Source organism: Pleurodeles waltl, chromosome 9 (genome assembly GCF_031143425.1).
Source record: "Pleurodeles waltl isolate 20211129_DDA chromosome 9, aPleWal1.hap1.20221129, whole genome shotgun sequence".
Lineage (NCBI taxonomy): Eukaryota > Metazoa > Chordata > Amphibia > Caudata > Salamandridae > Pleurodeles > Pleurodeles waltl.
Genome location: NC_090448.1, coordinates 1,060,322,075 through 1,060,344,497, shown reverse-complemented (window position 1 = coordinate 1,060,344,497; position 22,423 = coordinate 1,060,322,075). Strand labels below are relative to the sequence as shown.

Here is a 22,423-nt window from a genome sequence, read left to right as displayed (position 1 = left end):
ACCTGCTCCGTTTCCGACCTGGGCCGATTCACCCCTCTTTAGACAACCTGGTTTTTCTGTGCTCCCACAGAATCACCATATTGATACCGAACTTAGTGTGGACACCCGATCGACATAGCACACAGCAGCCCAGAACTCCTGGACTCAAGCGATCCAACAGCCTCAGCCTCCCATGTAGCTGGGATTACAGGCGCACGCCACCGCGCCCAGCGAAAGTGTGAGGACGAATTACAACACTAGACGCTTTAGGCATATGACGTCACATCGATTTATTTTGTTTGTATTGGATACCGCGCCAACGTGAGGCGCACATGAGCATCTGCAGTTGGCGGCCATGTTTTAGTAGGGCTGCGATTGCAGTATCCCAATATCGTCCGTTCGCTCACAGACTGGTGCAGATTACTAACATTCACGTTTACCATTACGCTATAGAGACGCTGTCGTGTTATCAGGATAGAATACGATCTGATACTGCACTTAGTCAACTGAACCTAGAAAACGGTCAGTTTTAAACTACAGATTCCATTCATCATAAGAGGTTGCGTGTGTGACGGTTGGTTGTGCCGAAATCCAAGACCAGAAAATGATGGCAGGATGACTAGCATCTACTCTTAGCTCTACACTACAAACCTTACAACGCCAGCTTCCGCCGGAAGCGCCGCCCCGAGCTGCACGCTGGGACAGGATTCTAGGGCTGACTATCTGATTGGGTCCGCCGTTTCCCGAGCGTTGTGGAGTTGAGCGAATGGCGGGATTAAGCTGACAGCGCCGCAGTGTGCCTAGAGGCATCATGAAACTGCAGTGTGAGGTGGAGATCGTTAACCGTATGCTGCCCACCTTCGGTATGAGGAACCGTGGCAAAGGCTCCCGTGCCGTGCTGTCCATCGGCAGACAGCATCTCCAGAGCAAGTCCGGGGGCAGGAGTGCAGCTGTCTACCTGATGATATGCACACTTAAAGATAAGGCGGGGTCCAGATACAAAGTAAGTGTTCGCTCAAAGGGCCTTATCTATCTGATGCTTGTGCGGGGCTGCAAAGGGGAGAGAAGGGGGGAGGGGGACGTGTTTACCATAAATATAATGACTTCCGAAACTACAACCTGTCTGTACACATATCAAAAAAGTAACTTAGTACTGATTGCTGTTGCTGCCACTTAAGCGTAAGAAAAACAAATCAGACCATATCTTCGCCATATGAATATGTTTCGTGTATAGATCTGGGACTGTAAGCTTTGTGCTCTTGGACCCACTCTAAATTTATTGTACGCATTATTGTCCTGTATTATGAACTTGAAGCCACATAGCTACTAAGTTTTTTTTTTTTTTTTTTTTTTTTTTGGTGCAATTGTGTGTGACACCTTGACGTTTACTGCGAGGAGAATAAACAGTTTATCCCCCGGTAGTTAAATATATTACGTGCTTTGAATGGAATCGAATGGAGAAGTGCAGGTACACACTATTTAGAGCACCTGTTTGCTGGTGAAAGTGCTGGTACACGGGATGGGGGCGGAGGTAATGCCCAGTGTTTGGACCCAGGAAAAGGTAGGCAAAGAGAGAAAAGCCTGACAGTGGAATAAACCAGACAAGAGAACAAAATCTGGCGACGAGCAATCACAATGTAAAAAATACATTCGGGGCCATTAACGTCCTGTTTGTATCCGTCACCACTTCATAAGCAAGTTGGTGTAGTCTCCATTATAAGGTAACTTTAGAGGATGTTCACATTTAGAGAATGTTCATCGATGAGAGCAGAATTTCTTGTAAATAGGAGAATGTGTTGATAAAGCCAATGGTTTCAGTTCTTGTATAGTCGAGATTTTTTTTCTCCAGTTCTACTAACACACAGAACAAGTACAGCAGCAGTGCACGCTCCCCTCACGCATAGAACAGGTTCAAACAACATGGTTACCAGCAGGGTACATCTCCTCACACGTGCACAGCAGGAGTACAAGCTAACGTCGCACACAATTGGTGCAGTTGGGGCACCAGCAGTGCACGCTTACAGATACATATGGGACAGGTGCAGTAGAGAAACCGGCTGTGCAGTATTTAGTTCATACATTGTACAAATGCAATGCAGATACTAGCAATGACAATTTTCACACAGCAACAAGCACAATAGATACAGTAGCGCCTGATGCATCTTTACAGAACAGAGCACGGTAAGCTTCCCCCTCAACTTCCCCACACACCTACTGCACAAGCGTCAACTGGACAAGTTTCCCCTCACATAGGAGCAGACAGCATCGGGGCAAGCCTGGCTCAGGGAACGGTAGCATCTGAATGAAAAAAAAGTTATTTTTCAATATTGATGTGCGTTCAAATGTACATATTTATTACGGTGCCAACATAATGCTAGGTTTACTTTCTAAATGGACGCAAACGTAGGACTGTGCCGATAGAATACAATAATGTTGCCCATACTCTTATGGTCTGGGTACTTTGACTTGGCCAGGACACTGACATGATTCAGATGGGGTGCTGAGTACTTTGAGGGCAGTGTTAAGGATTTGACACGGTTAATAGCGGGTAGGGCGACATAATATTGAACATTATTTCATAGGTTACCGTGATTTGGGCAAGTATCAGAGAAGGCCTCAATCCTGCTTATACTGTTATCAATGGCAGTTGAGTGCCACGAAGAAAGAGTGAATGGAGGTATCCATAGGTCAAGTGGCAAGGCTGGTGGAGGAGAAATTACAGAAATGTAGGGACTAGGATTAACTACATGAGTTTGAGCAGCTAAGCATGGGGAAAAGTTGAGGGGCAAAAGTATCTGGTGGAAAGTTGAAGGAAGCGATGGGGAGCCAACGTCAGCCTGTATAAACATCAGAAGAGACTATACTGGCTAGGAAGCAGCAGGGTAAGTGCCTCGTCTGTTGTCCTGTGTGCAAACTGCCTGGATAAAATGGTCATGAAACAGAGATTCAAGATTTCATTATTATTATTATTTTTTATTACTTATTTCAATGAAATGAAAAAAATAGTTGCATTAAACTGGTTTATATGCACCGTGCGCTCATACACATGCATTGAAACACGTTTTCTGAAATGAAAGCCTTATCTTGCAGCCAGGAAACGTTAGTTAGCGTCTTGCTTGCACTGGAATTTGGACGAGTAAAATAGTTTGCACTTCATTGTGCATATGGACTCCTACACAAAAATTCTAAAAAGAGTTGTGCTCGAGATTTTGGCAACCGGTGCATAGCAATCCCTATACACTCGTGCAAAAATATAAGGAAACGGAGTTGCCTAAAGTCCCTATTTAATGTCTCGTTTGAGTGATAGATACCACAGTCGAATTAATGTTTGGACTGGTCCTTCTTATGTCAAGCAGTTGCTAACTTATGATTAAAGAAAGAAAGGAAGTAGTTGTGGCAAGTGGAATTGTAGAATTTCATAGTGGTGAAAACATTCCAGTGTAGTTTATTTGCTGTGCTGTGTTACTGTGGTACGATAATTTATTCATTGCTGGAACTTGTTTGGGACTAGATATCTCCTTTGGGTGCGTACGTCACTGCTGAAATAAATTACTAATTTTAACGTGGTTTAGCAGGATTACATCAGTACCACTGCATTTGTTCTAGTGAACATATGAAATCTGGTTAGGGTAATTGCTGCAGATTATCCTGTAAATGGGGATGCTAGATTGCTCCATTAACGCACATGCTATTATCATAGTCCTGGATTTTCATTTAAACAGTTGGCTGTCTTGGTTTAATTTTATTGGCTTAACATATGTGAAGACAGAAATTTTAAAGGAAAGCCCAGAACAGAATACACATTTGATTCATAGCTATCTGCCTTCCCTAAGTGAGCCTTATGTTAAGGATGCTGTGTGAATTTGGATTGCACTTTATTACCACCTATAGATGATTTTTCCCAACAAAAAGCGGGTAGAATGTGCAGAGCGACAGTATCCCATCACTCAGAAGAAGCGGTTTTCCAGCGAGGAGCAAGAATTGAATGAGCATTGACTATGTTGCGATTTCTTTTGCAGAGGCATAAAGACTAATCCTCTGCAAAGCCCCAGCACCACCTATGCGCATGTCTTCCCCTTCCAGCATCCCACTATCACAGTATCTGTTTTGTAACCGTTGATGTAATCACAGGCGCATGTATGTCATCTTAATGCATGGATCTCTGTACGTATGTTGAATTTTATTTTATTTTTATATGTGCGTATATGCTTTAATTGTGAAATGTCTGACCAGTCCTACAGGTTGTGTGTTGACTGTGAGTCTGTGCATGCGTTCCCTGATTATGTCTCTGCAAGGGTCCCTGCCTTTTTGTTGGCACGGTTGCCCGAGGTATTTGGACCACTGTGTGCATGGATTGCCTTAAATGTCTGAGTTTATGCACAGTTGCAGTCACAGTTGTTGACTTTGTCAGTGCATGTTCTTTAAAGTTTTGCAGTTTCTAGTGACTGACGATTGGATAGTTATAACATACCATGCTGTTTTTAGGTACCGCTTATTCATTTGGTCTTGTGTGTAGAGGAATAAGCGCTGAAACTATTTTTATTAACTCTCATTTCTTTTTTAGTTACAGGAGAACATAGATCAGTTTTTTACAAAGTTTGTGGAGGATGGTAAAGCTACAGTTCGACTGAAAGAACCTGCAGTGGATGTCTGCCTCAGTAAGGTACAATTTCTGCACTTTTTATTTTACAACTTTCTAGTTTGCTCATGATAGCGCACTTGTTAACAGTTTTTTCATCTTGATTGTGTATCGTATTGTGGCGTTTGTGCAGCACTTCATACACCTGTTGAATCCTTATCATTTTGTACGTGATTGGGCAAGAGGCCACAACCACCTTTATCTCTGCATGGTTTGTAGGCTGTGGGTATGTAGTGTGGCATGTGTGAGAAACTCTGGAGGTCGTGCAATATGCCTGGTTGTTATTCATTAACATTCCAATTACTATTTTAAAGTAATTTGTCATTGTTTTAATTGCCACAAAACCAATGTTATTTCAGCCAGATTCTGCCAGTCCAACAGTAGTTTTTCTTAAATCTGTTTTTCTAAATTTAGTGTGTAGATCTAGCTAAGCTACGTTTCTCTCATGAGCTACATGGTAGCTGTCTAGCTACCCATAGGTCACTCTCCTATGTGCAGTGTAGCCTATTAATTAGAAGCTGTTTGTTTGAATTACTAAATGTATATAGAAATTAAAAAGCCTATATTCAAGACTGAAATGTGTTTTCATGAATTCGTAATTTCATGTTGGAGAAAAATTGATGAATTTCCAAGATACACGTATATACGTGTGTGTGTGTGTGTGTGTGTGTGTATATATATATATATATATATATATGTGTGTGTGTATGTATATATACAAAATTGAGTGGTAAGTCATGCGACGTTGAGGTGACTTATTACTCATTTTCATCTGTGATTAAATATTACCCTTGTAGAGGGATTCCAAATTGATAAATCCTTTTTACACTATCGCTGGCATTTTAAAATGTGCGAGAATATAATGATTATTTTCCCCATGACTGTAATGCTACATGCTTTATGCCAGTGAACAGCAATACACAAGCAGAGACCTGTTACAGAATTTAGTATCTTGTTACACCTGTGGATTTTGCCACCTTAGCACTCGATTGTGTAAATGTTGTTTGTTGACCACACTGTAATAGTCTATTGCCTAGAGCTTATACAGTGGAACATAATGATCAGTGTCCTGGGACTATGAATGCCTATTGTACTTGAATTGTACACGAAAGGTTTTCATTTATCTTTATTCAGACTTTAATCAAATGTGCCTGATCACCAGTGGTTGAACTTCCAGTAGGTAGGGGTTAAAAAAAAAATAACCGTGCTGTTCAGTGACCTTAATTTAGACTGCATATAAAACTTTCGCATGTTTTAGAGTGGCTGGTTAGCATTAGACCTTGTCCACTAAATTTCCTTCAAGCGTGGACTGGTCCATTTTATCATTTGATTTAAAGTTCTAAAAACCGAGGCCTGTGCGCCGTATTTACACTCCCGGGCAAAATTCACGCCCGGGAGTGGGCGGGTCAAAAAAAATGATGTACGTCCGCTTCTGCGCCGTTTTTTAGCGCCTGGAAAAGGCATGCGTTAAGGGACCTGTGGGCTCTGAAGGAGCCCAGAGGTGCCCTCCCATGCCCCCAGGGACACCCCCTGTCACCCTTGCCCACCCCAGGAGGACACCCAAGGATGGAGGGACCCATCCCAGGGACATTAAGGTAAGTTCAGGTAAGTCATTTTTTTTATTTATTTTTTGTGGCATAGGGGGGCCTGATTTGTGCCCCCCTACATGCCACTATGCCCAATGACCATGCCCAGGGGACAGAAGTCCCCTGGGCATGGCCATTGGGCAAGGGGGCATGACTCCTGTCTTTGCTAAGACAGGAGTCATTTCTATGGGGGTTGGGAGTCGAAAAAAATGGCGCAAATCGGGTTGAGGCGAAAAATTTGCCTCAGCCTGACTTGCCCCATTTTTTGACGCCCAAGCCCCATATCCCCCTATGCCGGCGCTGCCTGGTGTACGCCGTTTTTTTCCACGCACACCAGGCAGCGCCGGCAGCTAACGTCATTGATTAAATACGGCGCCCGCATGGTGCTTCAGAATGGCATTAGCCGGCGCTAATTTTTTTGACGCAAAACTGCGTTAGCGCAGTTTTGCGTCAAAAAGTATAAATATGGCCCTAAGTGTTGTGAGGCCTACTAATAGACTGGTACACAAATTTCTGAATAAGTCTTAGTGTGCTTATATTTAATGTAATCGTGATACCTGAGATAGACTTGTAGACAGAATGGGGTTCTTGGTTTTGAACTAGTAAGGGAAATGAGCAGGCAGTGCAGGATAGGACATTCTTACCTGCTTATCTATACAGTTCTATACAAAATGGTGATATGCACATGGGAATTATGGGGTATAGAGGAAGACAGTGGTTTTCAGCAGCCACACCAATGCGCAAACTGTGTGAGTGGCATCTCTTAATTTGACCTAATTTCTTTTGTGTATGTATTTACATATAAACTGTTAACGTGGTGTGGAAGCAGATCTTCTTGGAGACAAAGGCCCTTATAACATTTGGGCCAGTAATCCTGTTTCCAGAGCCTGACCGAGGATTACAGGTTTGGTGCCACATGTAAAAACATGGAAATTGTGTGCTGCTCTGGTTTGCGCTCCTCTCCAGCCGAGATCATGCACAATTTGTACATAAGTCCCTTTTCCACTGAGTGGAGGAGTGATGCGAATTTGATTCTTGTACAGATTTTGTATCTGCTTATTACCATAGACTCGTAGCACTTGTGAGACTTGCACCTACAATTAAACCAGGGCCTAAACACAGTGTTGGTTTTGCAGCATGCATAAACAGTGGCAGATTATACACACAGTCTGTCTCAATCAACTTTTCAGTATGTAGGTCTAAACGCACATCCATATAATGTAGTCTAGAGCGTGGGCAGAGACAGATCTGGAGACATAGACACTAGTGGTGCAACTGGCTAGGTAAAATGATGTAGGTGTTTAAATGATTCTATGTCAAAACGTTATATAATCTGATTTGAACATATCATTTTGCTTCATGCATCCAGTGAGAGCCAAATAATGGCCCAGTAATCGCATATATATTTATTGGAAAAAATCTATTTAAGGTTGTGTGAGAGGTATTGACTAATGTTGGACTTAATGGGAGATGTGCCTGGGAAATGAAGTGTGGGGATGATGCATACACCTATTTCCATGCTGCACCTGGATTGATTTGGGTCTATTTGTAATGGAGATGAGCTACAGTTGCTTCTCCCTCCTCTGAGTGGTAGCATATGCAGAATATTAATACGGGTAACCATGATCTAGAGTAGCTGATTGATGTCCTTCTACCTATTATGCCACAGTTGATGTAATATTGATATAATATTCACGTTTAAGAATATATTCCAATTTAGAACGTGTTCTCTTGTTTATAGGCAAATGCGAACATCTTGAAGACCTTCCTTTCTGCAGTAAGACTGGCAAGCCAAGGATGTGATGTTGAATCTTTACCTCTTTCTTCGCTAACACCAGCAAAGACCTCAGAAATTGAAAAGCCTAGAACCAAAATGATCATTACATCCAAAAGAGATTACCCTCTGACCAAAAACTTCCCCTACTCCTTGGAACACCTTCAGACCTCGTACTGTAAGCTTGCAAGAATTGACATGCGAATGCTCTGTCTTAAAAAACTTCGAAAACTTGATCTAAGTCACAACCACATAAAAAAGCTTCCTGCAACAATTGGAGATCTTACCTGCCTTCAGGAACTGAACTTGCATAACAATCATATAGAGTCATTTCCGGTTGCATTGTGCATATCCACATTACAGAAGTCTCTGCAGTGCTTGGATCTCAGTCAGAACAAACTTAAAGCACTACCTATTCAGTTTTGCCAGTTGCAGGAACTTGTTCACTTAAAACTAGATGACAACGAGCTGATACGGATTCCGTTCAAGTTTGGACAGCTATATAAGCTCCGTTTCCTGTCAGCAGCCCGCAACAGACTTCCTTTTTTGCCTCAAAGTTTTAAAAAATTATCTCTTGAAAGTTTAGACCTCTTTGGCAATGCATTTGAACAAGCAAATCCATTAGTTCCCAGCATTCAGATAACTATACCATTGACCTTATTGGAATCTGCAGCCAGAGCAACGGTAAACTACAGGTAAGAAAGTTAGCTTTATTTGTCGAGGCGGTCTAGAGATCTTTACAGTTAAAACGCCTTGTCTTATTTAGGCAGTTAAATAAATGACACATTTTAAGATTCTGCATTCATTTTTTTTCTTGGCAAATTGCACAACTTTTGAAGATTAGCAGTAATAGCAGCCAAGATATTGACATGTATTGGGGGAGAAGATGCCACAAGGGATGTGAAGCAAGGGTGGCAGAACACAAAATGTTAATTTGCAAAGTGAGCCATGATGAAGGTGGTGGAGTGTGACTATTCCAAGCATTTTATTATAGGTAAGGACACTAAGAGATGGGTAGCAGGGCAAGTAGCATTTTTATTTGTGTAGTGGAGGGCAGGATGGTGGCAAAATAAATTAGTTTTTCTCCTATGTTGGATCCTCACTTTTAACAGACTTTAGACTATTTCTCCATGTGTAGAACCACAGAGCTTTTGCAGTACATACATTATTTTTTCATAATCTTGTAAAAAAAAACGAAAAAAAAAAAAACATGCCTATCATAAGAATTCTCTCTTCTTTTTATAGTCAACTTGAAGTTAATTTTGACTCTTGAAAATATTTGTCTATAAAGCCAGCTGAAATGTTTCCCATCCCAAAAGAAAACAATACAGGTTATGCTGCACATATGCATAACTCTTCATCTTTCCACTGATTGAGACAAGGATCCCGGAACACAATATATTTTGTAAGCAAAGGTGTCCGAATTAAAACCTCTACTATCAAGTTATTATTTTTTTTTTCTCTTCAGTTGACTGTTTTTTCCCACAGAATAATCTTTTATCACCTGCTGTTTCAGCTATTTTTTTTATTTTTTTTATTGCTGTTGAAAGTAACAGTTGATGTTGGAACACTTTCTGTGGTTTGTCTGTCTCATATTTACATCATTGAGAAGTGTGACCTATGTTGAGATACCACGTATAGAGATTTTAAAATGACGTAGCTCGTCTGAGGGCTAAGCAGTCCTTCTGGAGAAATGAACTGACCACTCTTTGTCTGGGTCTGACCACTGCAAAAGTCCTAGTGAAGATCATTATTACACCTCTGCTAGTGGAGCCCAGTCTAATACTGGGCCCTTCAGATAAATTGAACCATTACAGTTGTTAAAAGTTCAGGTTGAGTCTTTAGTCACGGAACGTTTTACCAGCTACCAGCTCAGCACCTCTTGCCATAAAGTATTTCGCCTTGGAAACAGGAATTGTCAGAGTTTCAAAATCGAAATGCCCTTCCTTGTTGTTTTCCGGGTCGTCACTGTTCATGCAAAGCCTTAAAATCCAGACCACAGAAGCCAGAGCGCTGAAAAGAGGATCAGAAGGGCTCTCTTCCATCTGAAAATTAGCAGTTAGCTGTTGAAGGCTGTAAGCAGCCAACATCTGCCTCGAGGATTGCCCTCTACCCCATCAAGATAATGATCTTTCCTCCACAATTGCATCTGCAGTGTTTAGTGGTACTTCCACTGCTCTGACCACCATGGAGATGCTTCCATCTCATTAGTGTCTTGGGGCAGGGATCCCAGGGCCATATGAAGAAAGTGACATAATGGCAAGACTTTTTCTAGATAAGGGTATCCTTCTCGATTCAGGCAACCAAGCAGACCTTGGTCAAAGTAGGCCTGGCACTCCGGATACAAACTGCAGTCTCTAATTTGCATGCATAGTCTCCTTAATCTCACTAATGCCTTGTTTGACTATCTTCCATGAGGTTACAAGTAGATCAGAAAGTCTGGCTTGGTGACACTTGACTCCCACAATCACATATCTTAGTTTTAAGATCTTGCAGCCATGAATATAAGTAAAACCGCCAGTGCTGCCTGTACAAGTCCTAACCCCCATAGAGGTATATCTCGCACTACCCTTCTAAGAGTTAAGACTAAGGCACAGGCCGAGAAATGCATTCCCAGACACAAGAACACCTTATATGAAGGGGATGGGGGTTGCAGCACTTCCTCAGATTCCTGAATGGTTTGGCCATTTTCATGAGGTGTTATTCCTTTTCATCAGAATCATAATGTTTTCCTAAGAGCAAAATCAGATGTCTGAGCTTCTTAGGAAGGAAGAAATGGCAAAAACGTGCATGTTCACTTTAATTACTGTGCTTCCCAGCGCAGGACTTGATATATATTACTGTGGACCAGAATCATGTATCAGGGAACATGCCTTTACTTGCTGATATAGCACTGGGCCGAAGAGAAGTGAGGTTAAGGTTTTGTGTCACTGAGAGGTAGACAGTATTCCACTACCCCATCACTACTTTCAGAATTTATATCCTATTTTCATGTTATCCAAATGGGTCTGTTCTCATTCTTCCTTTATTAGACTTGCCGATAGAAAGTTCTCAGAGTACTTAAGATGTCCAGAGGACCAGCTGTATGTGAATGATGGATCCACGCACAAAAGCTTAGCATCCTCAAAACAATCCAAAACCTAGAATGTTTGTATCAATGATTACTCCTTGTTATGGAAAAGGAAACCGAGCAGTTCTGAATAGGTGAAAGCCTCACTCCACCGAGAGAAAGACATCCCCTTTTAAATGAGAAGGGTTCAAATCCCTAAGATTTGCTGAGTGGCTCACCTTCCCCAAGCAGTACAGCACTGACTCTAATGGTTTTTAATTCTTAAAGGTCTGATAGTGAAGGAAGTGGTATTGTTGTACAAGACCTCCATTGTAGATGTCGTCTTTGAATACGCTGTCAGCTCACCCACTACACACATTAAACTACAAGTATAGCTTAAATTGTTGTTTGGATTATTAGTCTGACCTGCTCATCAAAATGAAATGCCTAGCTCACTCAGCTGTGTATACTCGTACATTGGAGAACATTTAGAGGGTGATGCTCATGAGCTTCCTTTTCATTTTCCTACACATAGTCGGGTGGGTTCAGTTAACACGGACTTTCAGCCAAAAGTGCCTTGTAGTGTCAAAAATAAATTTGGATTGGCTTTAGTAGAACATAAGCAAAATGTTACTTCATGTAGGCATGTTTCCTATGAGATCACATCTTTAAATGAAGTGACCTGGAATCTCAAGCATAATCTGAGATATTCTAATGTTTATGAACGTTTAAGGAACAAACCCATGATGCAGAACTACAGTGAGAAATAACGTTTCAATTTTTTTTGTTTCCGGAATGTAGCTATGTAGGAGACTAGTTTACAAATTTATTGTGTTGATAGTAGGAAAAGTCCCATTTTTGGTTTAAAAAAAAAAAAAAAAATTGGGTGGGGGGGATGTTATTTGCAGCAGTAACATTTTGATCAGGAACATTTGATCTGGAGTGGTGGTACACAGGTAGTGAATGTAGAGCAGTTTACATAGTTCGTATAAGTAGGTGTTTGTGTTTGGATTAATTGGGGCAATATATGTGAAAGACAAGTAAAAGTATTGTCACTAGCGAAATCATCCTTAAGACGTCTAATGTTCATATTGATATCAGAGTGTGTAGTTATCCTTGTGTTCTATGCTTCAGCAGGTGTTCTTGAGTGCAATTTTGAACTGTCGAATAGAGTAGGTGAACCCAAATGTAAAATGTTTTAAAAGGTTAATAACCCAGAATCTGGCGGTTATGTACAGGTACACTGGTTTAAAGTGGACTCCTGTGAATGGATATTTGTATTTTTGTGGCCAAGAGAATAGGCCAATTTCAATTAATTTTAAATGGAAAGCAGATCCAATAGCCTTTTTTGCGTAACCGTGTTTTAATCACAGTGATGTTTCATTTTATATATCTTAGGTATTTTCAGTATGTACTCTTAAGTGAAGAAAGTGATGCTTTGCAGTGATAAGATAGTATGTTAGCATTTAGTGATCTCATCATACATGTGATGATGGCATTTCAGCCTTATGTAAGCGTGTACAAGGTCATCCTGAGGACTGAACCTTTTCAGAGTACATCATTGTTTGTTAAAAACATTTTTTTTTAATGTAGTAGTTATTGTGAGTAAAGGAACTACTGGTTGAGTGAACACTAAACCACAACAGATAACCTGATGTGAAAGGAACAGTGCAAGATAACCAGCAGCTAAAATAAACAAGTATTTGCAATACAACGGGTCTCACATTTGCTCAAGTTAGAGCTAATGGTGTTGTAATTTCCTAAGTGGACTTTTCTTGCCACATAAATGAAAATGAAGAGTAAAACAGTGGACATAAGCGAGCTGATTCAAAGTCATGGCCACCATGAGCATGAGTGCGAAGGAGAGATACAAAAGGAAAAAGAAGTTTGTTCAGTCAAACATATCAGCAACCGTGCAATTATCCATGTAACAGGGCCGGTGTCCAAGGCGGTAACAAAACCGCCCCAAGGAGGGACAAATGTAAAGCATTTACCAATCATGACAAAGGACTTTTGAAAGGCAAGCCCATGAGCGAATGATAGTGATAGGTTTGCAGCTGATTTACATCCGGTCAGAGCGCGGGCAAAGCAACCTAAAAAGAAAAAAAATCAACCAGCGTTCTCCGCCTATGCACCAAGAACAGCATCCCTGGATCTGTCAGGAATGCCCCAACCCTGCTCCAACTCTTTGGCAAGAGACCGAGGAGCACCATGTCATTATTTAGTTGCAGTACACCTACCTTTTCAGAACCTGGCTCCCCCTCCAATTGCTTGTTTACTGTATCTTTTCCTTTGACTCTGTACAGCGCTGGGCTGCCTCCTGATTAGATTCACACTATAAAAATACCACAGTACTGAATGTCTCGAAAAGCCGAAATCATTCCCCTTTAAAGTATAATTTATTAGAAGAACCCTCATAGGAACCAGATTGAAGACTCCAGCATATTACTGGTGGATAAAACAAGCCAACGACGTTTCAAGCAACACATAGATCAAAGAGTTACCTTCTGATTGGCCACTACTCAAGTAGACAGTCACATGTGAAGGAAAAGTCATAGCCAGTGGTGTAGCTTAGTAAAATTGTGGGGTTGCCGGGGGCTTCATATCTTCCAACAATAACACTGGTGTATCCCATTAAAATATGTATTGCGACAAGTGAGGCATGAGGGGAAGTTTAAGCGGCAGGGGAAAGCGAGATGAGTGTGAGTTGTTAGGGGTACTAAGCTGGAAGCAATCTTTTACAAAATTACCAACTTTCTTGAAGACCTTCAAAACACAGAAAAAGTGAGAGACACAAATGTGTTTTGTCAGCGTGCATGCATGTGTGTAAAAATTCTTTATGAAATCTGACAGACGTCACCAAACCGACTGCAAGCACCTAAAACCCAATGACTTACTAGTGGAAACATTTATTAGGGCGGTAACGCACCCCAAACACCAAAACTGAAGCTTCAGCCCTCGTCGTAGCAACTCCATGAATAAAACTAATACTGCGGAGTCAAGGCCAGAACAGATATACAAAGCAGTCCTCGCCACCAAAAGCTGAAGCGCTCTAGGCCATTAAAGAGAGTGCACTGCTATGACGAAATCTAAAAAACAAATTAGGTTAAGGCTCACAAACCAGTAACAGGTGGGCCTGCCCCTTTAACACGCCTGTGCTGACACAAGAGAAGGGGAATCGAAATGATTTAATCACAGACAGCCCTTTCATGCCATAGTTGCACTGTTGCCAGGGTGCACGCCTTAGAGAGAGAAAGCATATGTAATGATTAACGATACATATATGAAGTGATTATCTGGGGGTTTCCTCATTCTGTGTTCCTGGGTGCTTGCACGTGCACAATGACTGGATGGGTGTAACGGATGTACTGAATGTATGCCAGTAGTTACAGACTGTGGCACCAGCACTCATTTTTGTGCACTGAGGCTTATTTTTCACCAAGTGAGCTTGACCCGGGACAAGAGATAAGGGCAGACAGTGGAGAAAGGAAGATAGGAAAATTGTGACAAAGGAGGAAAACAGGGATGTAGAAATGCTTGCAATAATGAAATAAGACCAAGTGTAAGATTAAGGTATTAAGTGAAATCAAAACTATATAGCCTCCGTTTTCAGGAAACGGCAATCCCCACTAATGATCTTTAAAAAATAAACCTTGAGCAAAGAATGGGTTTTATTCATTTTAACAAACGAAACACGGTGTAGGCGGAATCCCTGGGCTTTTTCGTCTAGGCCAGCAAATATTTTAGCATCAGATCAGGAAAAAGGCAGTCTGTAGTCCATGCAATTTGAATTAAGTGATTCTGCAAACGCAGTGTTTATCGAATAATAACAATGTACCAAACTTGCCACAGTCCACAAAAATGTCAACAAAAAATGTCTAGCTCAAATGTGTGTTTTTTTTTTTTTTTTAGGGGGAGACACTTGGTTGCATAGATTATTAAGTTGAGTAAGCTTCTGTGTTGGCACTCCAATTGAAATAATATACACCACTCAGAACTGAGATGCAAGTTTAAGTAAAGCAAACAGTAATCTGTACACAACACACAAAAAAGGCAAACAATTTTAAAAAGCAAACTTTTAAACAGAACTTCAAGTTAAGCAAATACAAAAGGCAACTATTTTGTGTGGTGCTTTCAGAAGTAACTTGAAAACAAAACTTTCTATTTGCTCTAGTTGTAGTCGGAAACTAATTAAATCAATACCTTTACTAAAAATAGATTTTCACTCAAAATCCCTATTATATTCATAATGGTAAATTTAATTACCTTGATAAGTTAATGTTTTTACCGTGATTTAATAGCAGAGGAGCAAGGTGAAGGGGTTGAGGCCCAACACAGCCAACTTTGAAACTGAGGAACGAGGTTCGAGTCTCTGCATCGGTGCAACATCTTGTGATTCTGATAGAATCCCTAAATCACCTGTACCCTAACGTTGTGCTACATATAAACTGAAATAGCGCAACCAGTCCACCATCTGAAAATTCACGGTCCTACAAGTAGTGGACAACTTGTAACAATACAATGTGCACTGAAGCCATTGGAAAGGGTATTTTGTTTCAGGGTAAAATAAATGATAAACTCAATTCAAGGAAGCTGATAGGATACAGACTGAGCTAACATCCTCAAGCCTCGATTACAAGGTGGAGTGGTACAGCCGGGCGGAAGGTTAGCATGTGCCTGAAGACCCCTAAAGCCCAGGTCACAGCGTTCCCAACATCTCTCCTCACAATGGAACCACCAGCCAAACTACTAGGCATTATAAACTGCTTGAAATGGTTACAGAAAGACAAGATGTACTCATGAAACCTTGCAACCACATACATCTCATTTGCAAGGTCATCTGCTTTCTGTTTCGCTACATTTAAAAACAAGTCAGTTCAAAGCGCCACTGTCGCCATGAGCGTGAAGAAGAGACACAAAAGGAAAAAGAAGTTTGCTCGCAGTCAAACATATAGGCAAATGTGCAGTTATCCAAGGTACTGACAAAACCGCCCCAAGGAGGGACAAACGTAAAGCATTTGCAATGTAATCAAAGGATTTTTGAAAGACAAACCCACTTACGAGTGAAAGTGATGGGCGTGGTTGAAAGCCCACATCGATACCAAGACATCGGAAAAGTAGTGCTTGTACGCTGCTATGCTCACCCTAATAAAGTAAAAAAGCAGCGATTGCGAGCCGCTATTTATACCCACCCCCCCTTAAAAAAGGGCACAGACACAGGAGATAAAGAAACGGCCCTGACAATTTTTCCTTTGCTTTTTTGAAAGTTGAAGGGTCCCCTGAATGCTCCAGAGACCTTGGTTATACAATTCACTGAGCTTTTGTCTTTCATTTGTCTGCATTCAGATTTAAGCTTCCAAGACCAAGAAAGGGTCTTCACAGGTGAGGAAGATAGTTGGTCTGAGATGTCGACATGTGGTGGTAGATTATATAGGAAACATAGCAGGTTTGGTATGGTTGGAAAGATGTGGATGAAAGTGGGAGCAGAAAAGACGGAGTCAAGCGTTTTTTTGTTGTTGTTTTTTTCTTTTTTTTTTTTTTTTTTTTTTTTTTTTTTTTTAACAAAATGAAAGATTTCACACATCTGTTGTCACTATCTACAGAAGAAGTAGCTGTATACAGTTGCCTATCTTAGAAGTATCTTTCTGTACCAATTTCCCTAAGCCAAGTCGCATGCCACTAATTGTGGTCACATTTATACCACGAATGCTTCATGCAACCACATGTCCATCCAGCCTTATGAAAAGGTACTCTGTGAAATTAGTTTGTTTCTCAACGTGGTCTAAGGTTGCACACGATCTGTCTTCTGGTGCGGTATTCATGTTAGACCAAACCTGTGACCGCGTTTCAACTCAAACAGCCTACGCACTTCTGTAGATTCTTCTCTGCAGTTTTATTTTTCAGTGATTACACTCCAAACCACCTTTTGCCCGTCCATTGACACGTTTCGGCTCTGACAGTGGTTTGAACTGTAATCATTGGGAGAAAAATAACTGCAGAAGAGAATCTCCAGGAGTGCAGTCTGTGTAGTTTCCAACTGTTGTATGTTAGTTTGTACAGGAGGTGGGAAGCATCACTCATTGTTGGAAACCAGGAGTTATTTTTCATCAGCTTCTGACCTCTAGCAAGAGAGAAAAATTAAAAATAAAACAGTTTTACATATCTAAAAAGGACTTTTCTTGCCACAAAGTGAAAATTAAAAGTGAAACAGTTTCACATAAGCGAGCCGACAGCTGCCATGAGCGCAAAGCAGACACACAAAGGGAAACAGAAGTTCGCTTGCTGTGAAACGTATCCACAAAAGTGCAATTATCCATGTAACAGGCAAAAGTGCAAATATCCATGTAAATGGGTCGATGCCATGCAAAGTGCTTGACTAGTGGCCAGCGAAATCGCACTGCCTACGAGATAAAGAGAAAAAGTAGTCCTGAAACTATACGGAAAACATCGATCCTTGTATGTTTTCAGTGGCTGGCCCGGGAGCTTGAGGCCAATTAAAATCAAGAGAATTTTAAAAGGCAAGCCCACAAACCAACCAAACTGATGGGCGTGGGCATGGTTAAAAGCACACACAGAGATTACACAAGTGGCGGAGCACTTTGCGCTCGACCCTAAAAATACCGATTTCAAAATGATTAAAAAAATGTATACCCTTAAATGAAAGCAGACATGAGTAACACAGAGGACACTTGTGTATTTGTAGGAGCAGTAATCTGCATTGTGCTGAAGACAATCCATAAGCAGGAATTAATTCTAGCACACCCAACAAAGAACTAAGGGCCATAAGTACGGAAGCTTTTTCCCATAGGCACAGAATGGGTAAAATCCTTTGATACATCTGGCCCTAAATTCCTTACAAAGTGTACAATGTTTTACTAATGTTACAGTTCAAAGTACACTGAATTTAAGGTGAAGGCAAAATCATTAAAAGACACCGAGGCACTGCAGTGCAAACTCAATGTCCATGCACAAGCCTACTGCAGCGCAGCAGCTCAGACAAATAAAATGCTGAATGTGTGCATGGGGGCCGTGAGGCGTGCTTGCGGGTTTTGCGAAAACACTTAAAAAAAAAAAAAGATTTCCAAACACTAATATAGTTTTACATAAATTGGAAAACTGGAGAAGATGGGTTAAGCGAACTTACCAGAATACTGTAGACAGAATAAGGTCGAAGCAAGACTTAAAGCAATTCATGTGTGGAAACCAACAATCCGAGACGTGACCATGGCGAATGAATGCTGAAAAGGCGTTAGTGTTAAAGTATATGAAAAATATCTCGTATCAAGAAAAAACTCAGTTATACAGTTAATAATCAATAAGAGGTGCTATATAAACAAGATGATTATCTCAACATAGGCCTGTTTCCTGAACATGAGATTTTCTTGATATGAAACCATTCCTCTTTCAGCTCATGTTCTCCTCAAGTGATGCCGCAAGTAAACCAACCGTGCACTTGGTTCTGCTCCAATGTTGACAGATTCAGGATTCAATCATATATTTTTTTAGACATTTGACCAATGTTGATTAAATTACATGGACATCTAATCCAGTAGATCACATACGTTGAATTATAGTTGGAAAAGATTTTCAGGGCAGTTTGTTTTTTGTACGTAGATATCTTCATATTAGATGCAAAACGTCATTGGTACTGGTTGGTTGTAGTGACCAATAATGGTGTTTAGACCCCCTACAGATCATATTTGAGGAGTTTCTGTTTGGAACTTTACAGGGATGCACAACATGATCTTTAATATTTCAACCACATTTGTACACAAAGGATGGTTGATCAAGCGCAAGGTCACCAGACCTAAACACATTTCAACGCTTTTTGATTATTTTTGCAGTTTTGTTGGATTGGAGGCAAAGCGTGATGATTCATGTCACCCCTTCGGCTCATTTCTTTCAGTTGAGCATGAGGTGTTCTCTTGAGAAATACATGCTCTTGTAATCGTTTTGTTTAACTATTTCACGTGGGTAGCCCCTGGAATTTAATTTTGATAAAATAATTTGGGCTTCTGCAAAGAAATGTGCTTAATATTAAAATTGCAGCAAATCCTAAGGAATTGCCCAAAAAGTGAGGTCATCTTTCAAGATGGAGAGACTAACATTTCAGCAGTGTATTATTTCTGTTGATTTGCTAAGTAGGTTGCAGAGTTTGGTGCAAAAACGGCTGCCCTAGAAGTGACTTTATACTGTAATTAACAGTGGCCATGAAACAAAAATAACTAATGGACAGAACAATTTGTACTAAAGAGCCTCAAATTTAAGTGGACACAAGAACTGGTTTTGGTGTCATAATTAAGTTACTGTAATGTTTTGGTATGCGTGTACAGAGCAGTTCTATATCCACAGTGACTGGAACCTCAGGGGCAAGGCCCAAAAGCAGATTTTCAGTCTGACAAAGTCAGTGCTGCCTTCACAAATACACCGGGACGTGACTCGCAGAACCACAAATTTAGAGCATAAGTCTCACGCGAAGGTTAGATGCATCCTTCTGCCATTTTGGTGATGTGTAAGTTACCTACCGGCCTTATTTAGAAAAAATAACTTGTTCTCTTAAGAAACCTTCATCCCTTGGTTCTTCTGCTACAGTAAACAAACAAGTGTATCTTTTGTTTGAACTCTGTTAATGGATTGTGATTAAGCATGATCTTGTGTACAGTGCTGTTTAACAGTCGCTAATTTTCCTGATTACATATTTAAGTATCCTGAAAGACAGTGCCCCTGGCCTTTTTGGATGGTTTGATGGTGATCTGGTCATTGTTATCTTTTTAAACGGTTGTATTTGCTTTTGCATGGAAAGCAATGTCGGGCTCGACAGTTTCTAATGTGATGACAAATGACAGATTGAGACTACACCTAGCTCATCGTTTCATTGTAGATTTAATTCACAAGGCAATTTTGGTGTGCGGTGGTTCTGTTGTGCCGTAAGTGTATTAAGATTTCTGCAAGTAGAACAGTGTAAGGTAAGTGCATGTCAGCAGCAAGGGCAGCAAAAGTCACATTCATAATCTTTTAATCCTGTTGTGTTCTCGCCCCCCTCCTTCAGGCATTTATTTACTGCAGACAGACTGATGATGCACAAAGGATACATGTGTGCGCCGCCTATTTCCAGCCTAACTGTCTCGAGAGATATTCAGTAGGATAGGCATTCGCAGTAATCACCGGTTCCACTAGTACCAGGGCCCTAAGCACTTTCCTGCTGCCTTGTCCCACCTGGTAATCTTGTGTTTTTAGTACAGGGACCCCACTGGACTTTCAAGGTATTTCATTTTTGTGCTTTGCCTGCAACATCGCTAGGTCAGTTTATCATAGAGCCCTGGAGTTCTTGGGCCATGTAGCTTTGTTGTGTTTCCTGCAATAGCAAGGTTACCCTGCTTGTTATAGATGTAAGGATAGTGACTGCTTCACTCCAAAACAGAAACATTTTCTAGCATTGCAATACCATGTGGTAGGAATCTGTGTTGTTGACCACATCTAGGGCAATTAGAGTTTTTTTTAAAATATATATCGTCTCCATTCACATGGTTTCAGATAGGTCTGATGGAGGTAGTTGAAATGTAGCAACTTGAAGTGTGCATTGCATGATACCTGCACTACATGCTCTTGGGTACACTTCATCTGTGTCACTGTTGTTGTTACCCAGGTTTGCCTCCCATTTTCAGCCTAACATCTTCCAGTGTGGTCTGGTCCACACTGTGAATGGCCACATAAAGTTGAATTATAGCCCATCTTCTCTTTCCTAATGTAAGGACCATAAGTAACACCAAAAGCATTGGAGGCTCCAAGCGTTCATATATCTTTATGCCCCTTGTCATGTGGAGAAGATGGACGTGTACTAGGAACTGTCCAGCAGGCCGATTTAAGCTCCTCAAACTACAGTGGTTGGTGATCTATAAAAATATCCCCAACCATGAAAGTCCGGCTTTAGACCACCAAGCTTTGTGGGTCAGATGTGTTAGTCTGCACTAGTCATACTCCAGGACGGATGGACTTGGTCATCAACCCATCTACTCCTGTGCCAGCAGGTATGTGCCATCTGTACTAGCTTGGGAAGGTAGTATTTAACAGGCTCACTATTCCTCATATGAGGAAGCTAGCAGGGACAGGGACTTGGTCAGATTTTTTTTTTTCTTTTTCTTCACTCTCCTCTGGGACAGACTAGCAGGCCTGCCTTTGCAGCCGTGCAGCCCGATAGTATTCAAAGTGTGGCAATCCGAGACCACCCTCTACCAGTGTGGATTGAAGTTTACTAATAGCTACTCCTATTAAGAGCGGCTGCAACATACAACAAACCTGCAGGAGGTACCATTGCGAAATTCAAGAAGCAATAGAGTAATTGGGGAATCATTGCAAACTTATACATTATTTTCAAAAGTTTGCACTCCTACAAACCCTGCTCTGTAGTGTGCATTTGTACCAAGATATTTAAACGTATCCTACACCTATTCAAGTCATGCATTTGAGGGCATAAATAGATGTGATTGGTTGTTTTATGCAGAGGGCAGAATCTTGGTTGAAACATGTTAACTGATAAGTCTAATATTTCAGTAAATTACTCTGGCAGTACAATCCTTCTGATATGATCAGGTAAAAGGTCATAGAGCTAAAGGATATCTCTCACATAAAGGGATGTAATATGCAAAGTTCCGAAGAGCTTCACTCTGCTTGAGGCACTCTAACTTCATGCAAAAGGTTAAAGGTTCTATGGCGATTGCAAACAGGAGAGGTGTTTGCAGACATCCCTCCCTGGTGGCCCACTGCACCCGCCTGCTACATGATATCCTTTCAGTATGAACCCTGGCTGTGCACGGATCCCTTTGTTATCCTTTGCAGAATACCAGGGAACGAAAAGTGTATCCATGCCAGGTTTAGGAACCACTGCTAACAGAGCCTTAACTGTCAAGAAGGAGAAGCGAGGGAGGTAGCCATTCCAGCGAGCCATTGTATAACGCCGGAAGGCGGGGAACCTGTAACTGCCCATGGCTTGTAAAATTCTGACTGGAACCAGTCAGTAACAGAGGTCTCAGTACTTGGCAGCAAACCAGTCACTGCAGTGATCACATTTAATTATAATCTTGATATCAAGTTCTTACTGGCCTTTTAGTGGTAGTTGGTAGAGGTGCCACTTTTAAGAAGGAGATGAAAACGTCTTCAGATGTCTGGGCCACAGTACTCCACCAAGATTTTATTTATTTCTTATTTTGTGTAGTGTACTGTGCAGTTGGCCATTGCCAGCTGCTCTACCTTTGGGACTCAGGCCACCAGTCAGCCAGGTTTACTTACCTTCTCCTACATTCGTTTGTATATACTTGTAATCCAGGCACTGCACTCTCCATTAGATCATCATATTTCTTCCAGTGCATAATGAGGTCGTCCAGTAAGGATCTCCTTGC

The 22,423-nt window shown here is 41.2% G+C and overlaps 1 protein-coding gene across 1 annotated transcript in view; it reads left to right on the top strand.

Annotated features, from left to right (window-relative positions):
• Nucleotides 1–309: 309 nt before the first annotated feature.
• LRR1 (leucine rich repeat protein 1) overlaps nt 310–22,423 on the top strand; it is a 38,764-nt gene continuing 16,650 nt past the window's right edge. The window contains exons 1-3 of the mRNA XM_069208705.1: nt 310–982; nt 4,544–4,642; nt 7,946–8,673. Coding sequence (XP_069064806.1) covers nt 791–982; nt 4,544–4,642; nt 7,946–8,673 — 1,019 coding nt within the window. The 5' untranslated portion in view covers nt 310–790. The remainder of the gene's footprint in view (nt 983–4,543; nt 4,643–7,945; nt 8,674–22,423) is intronic.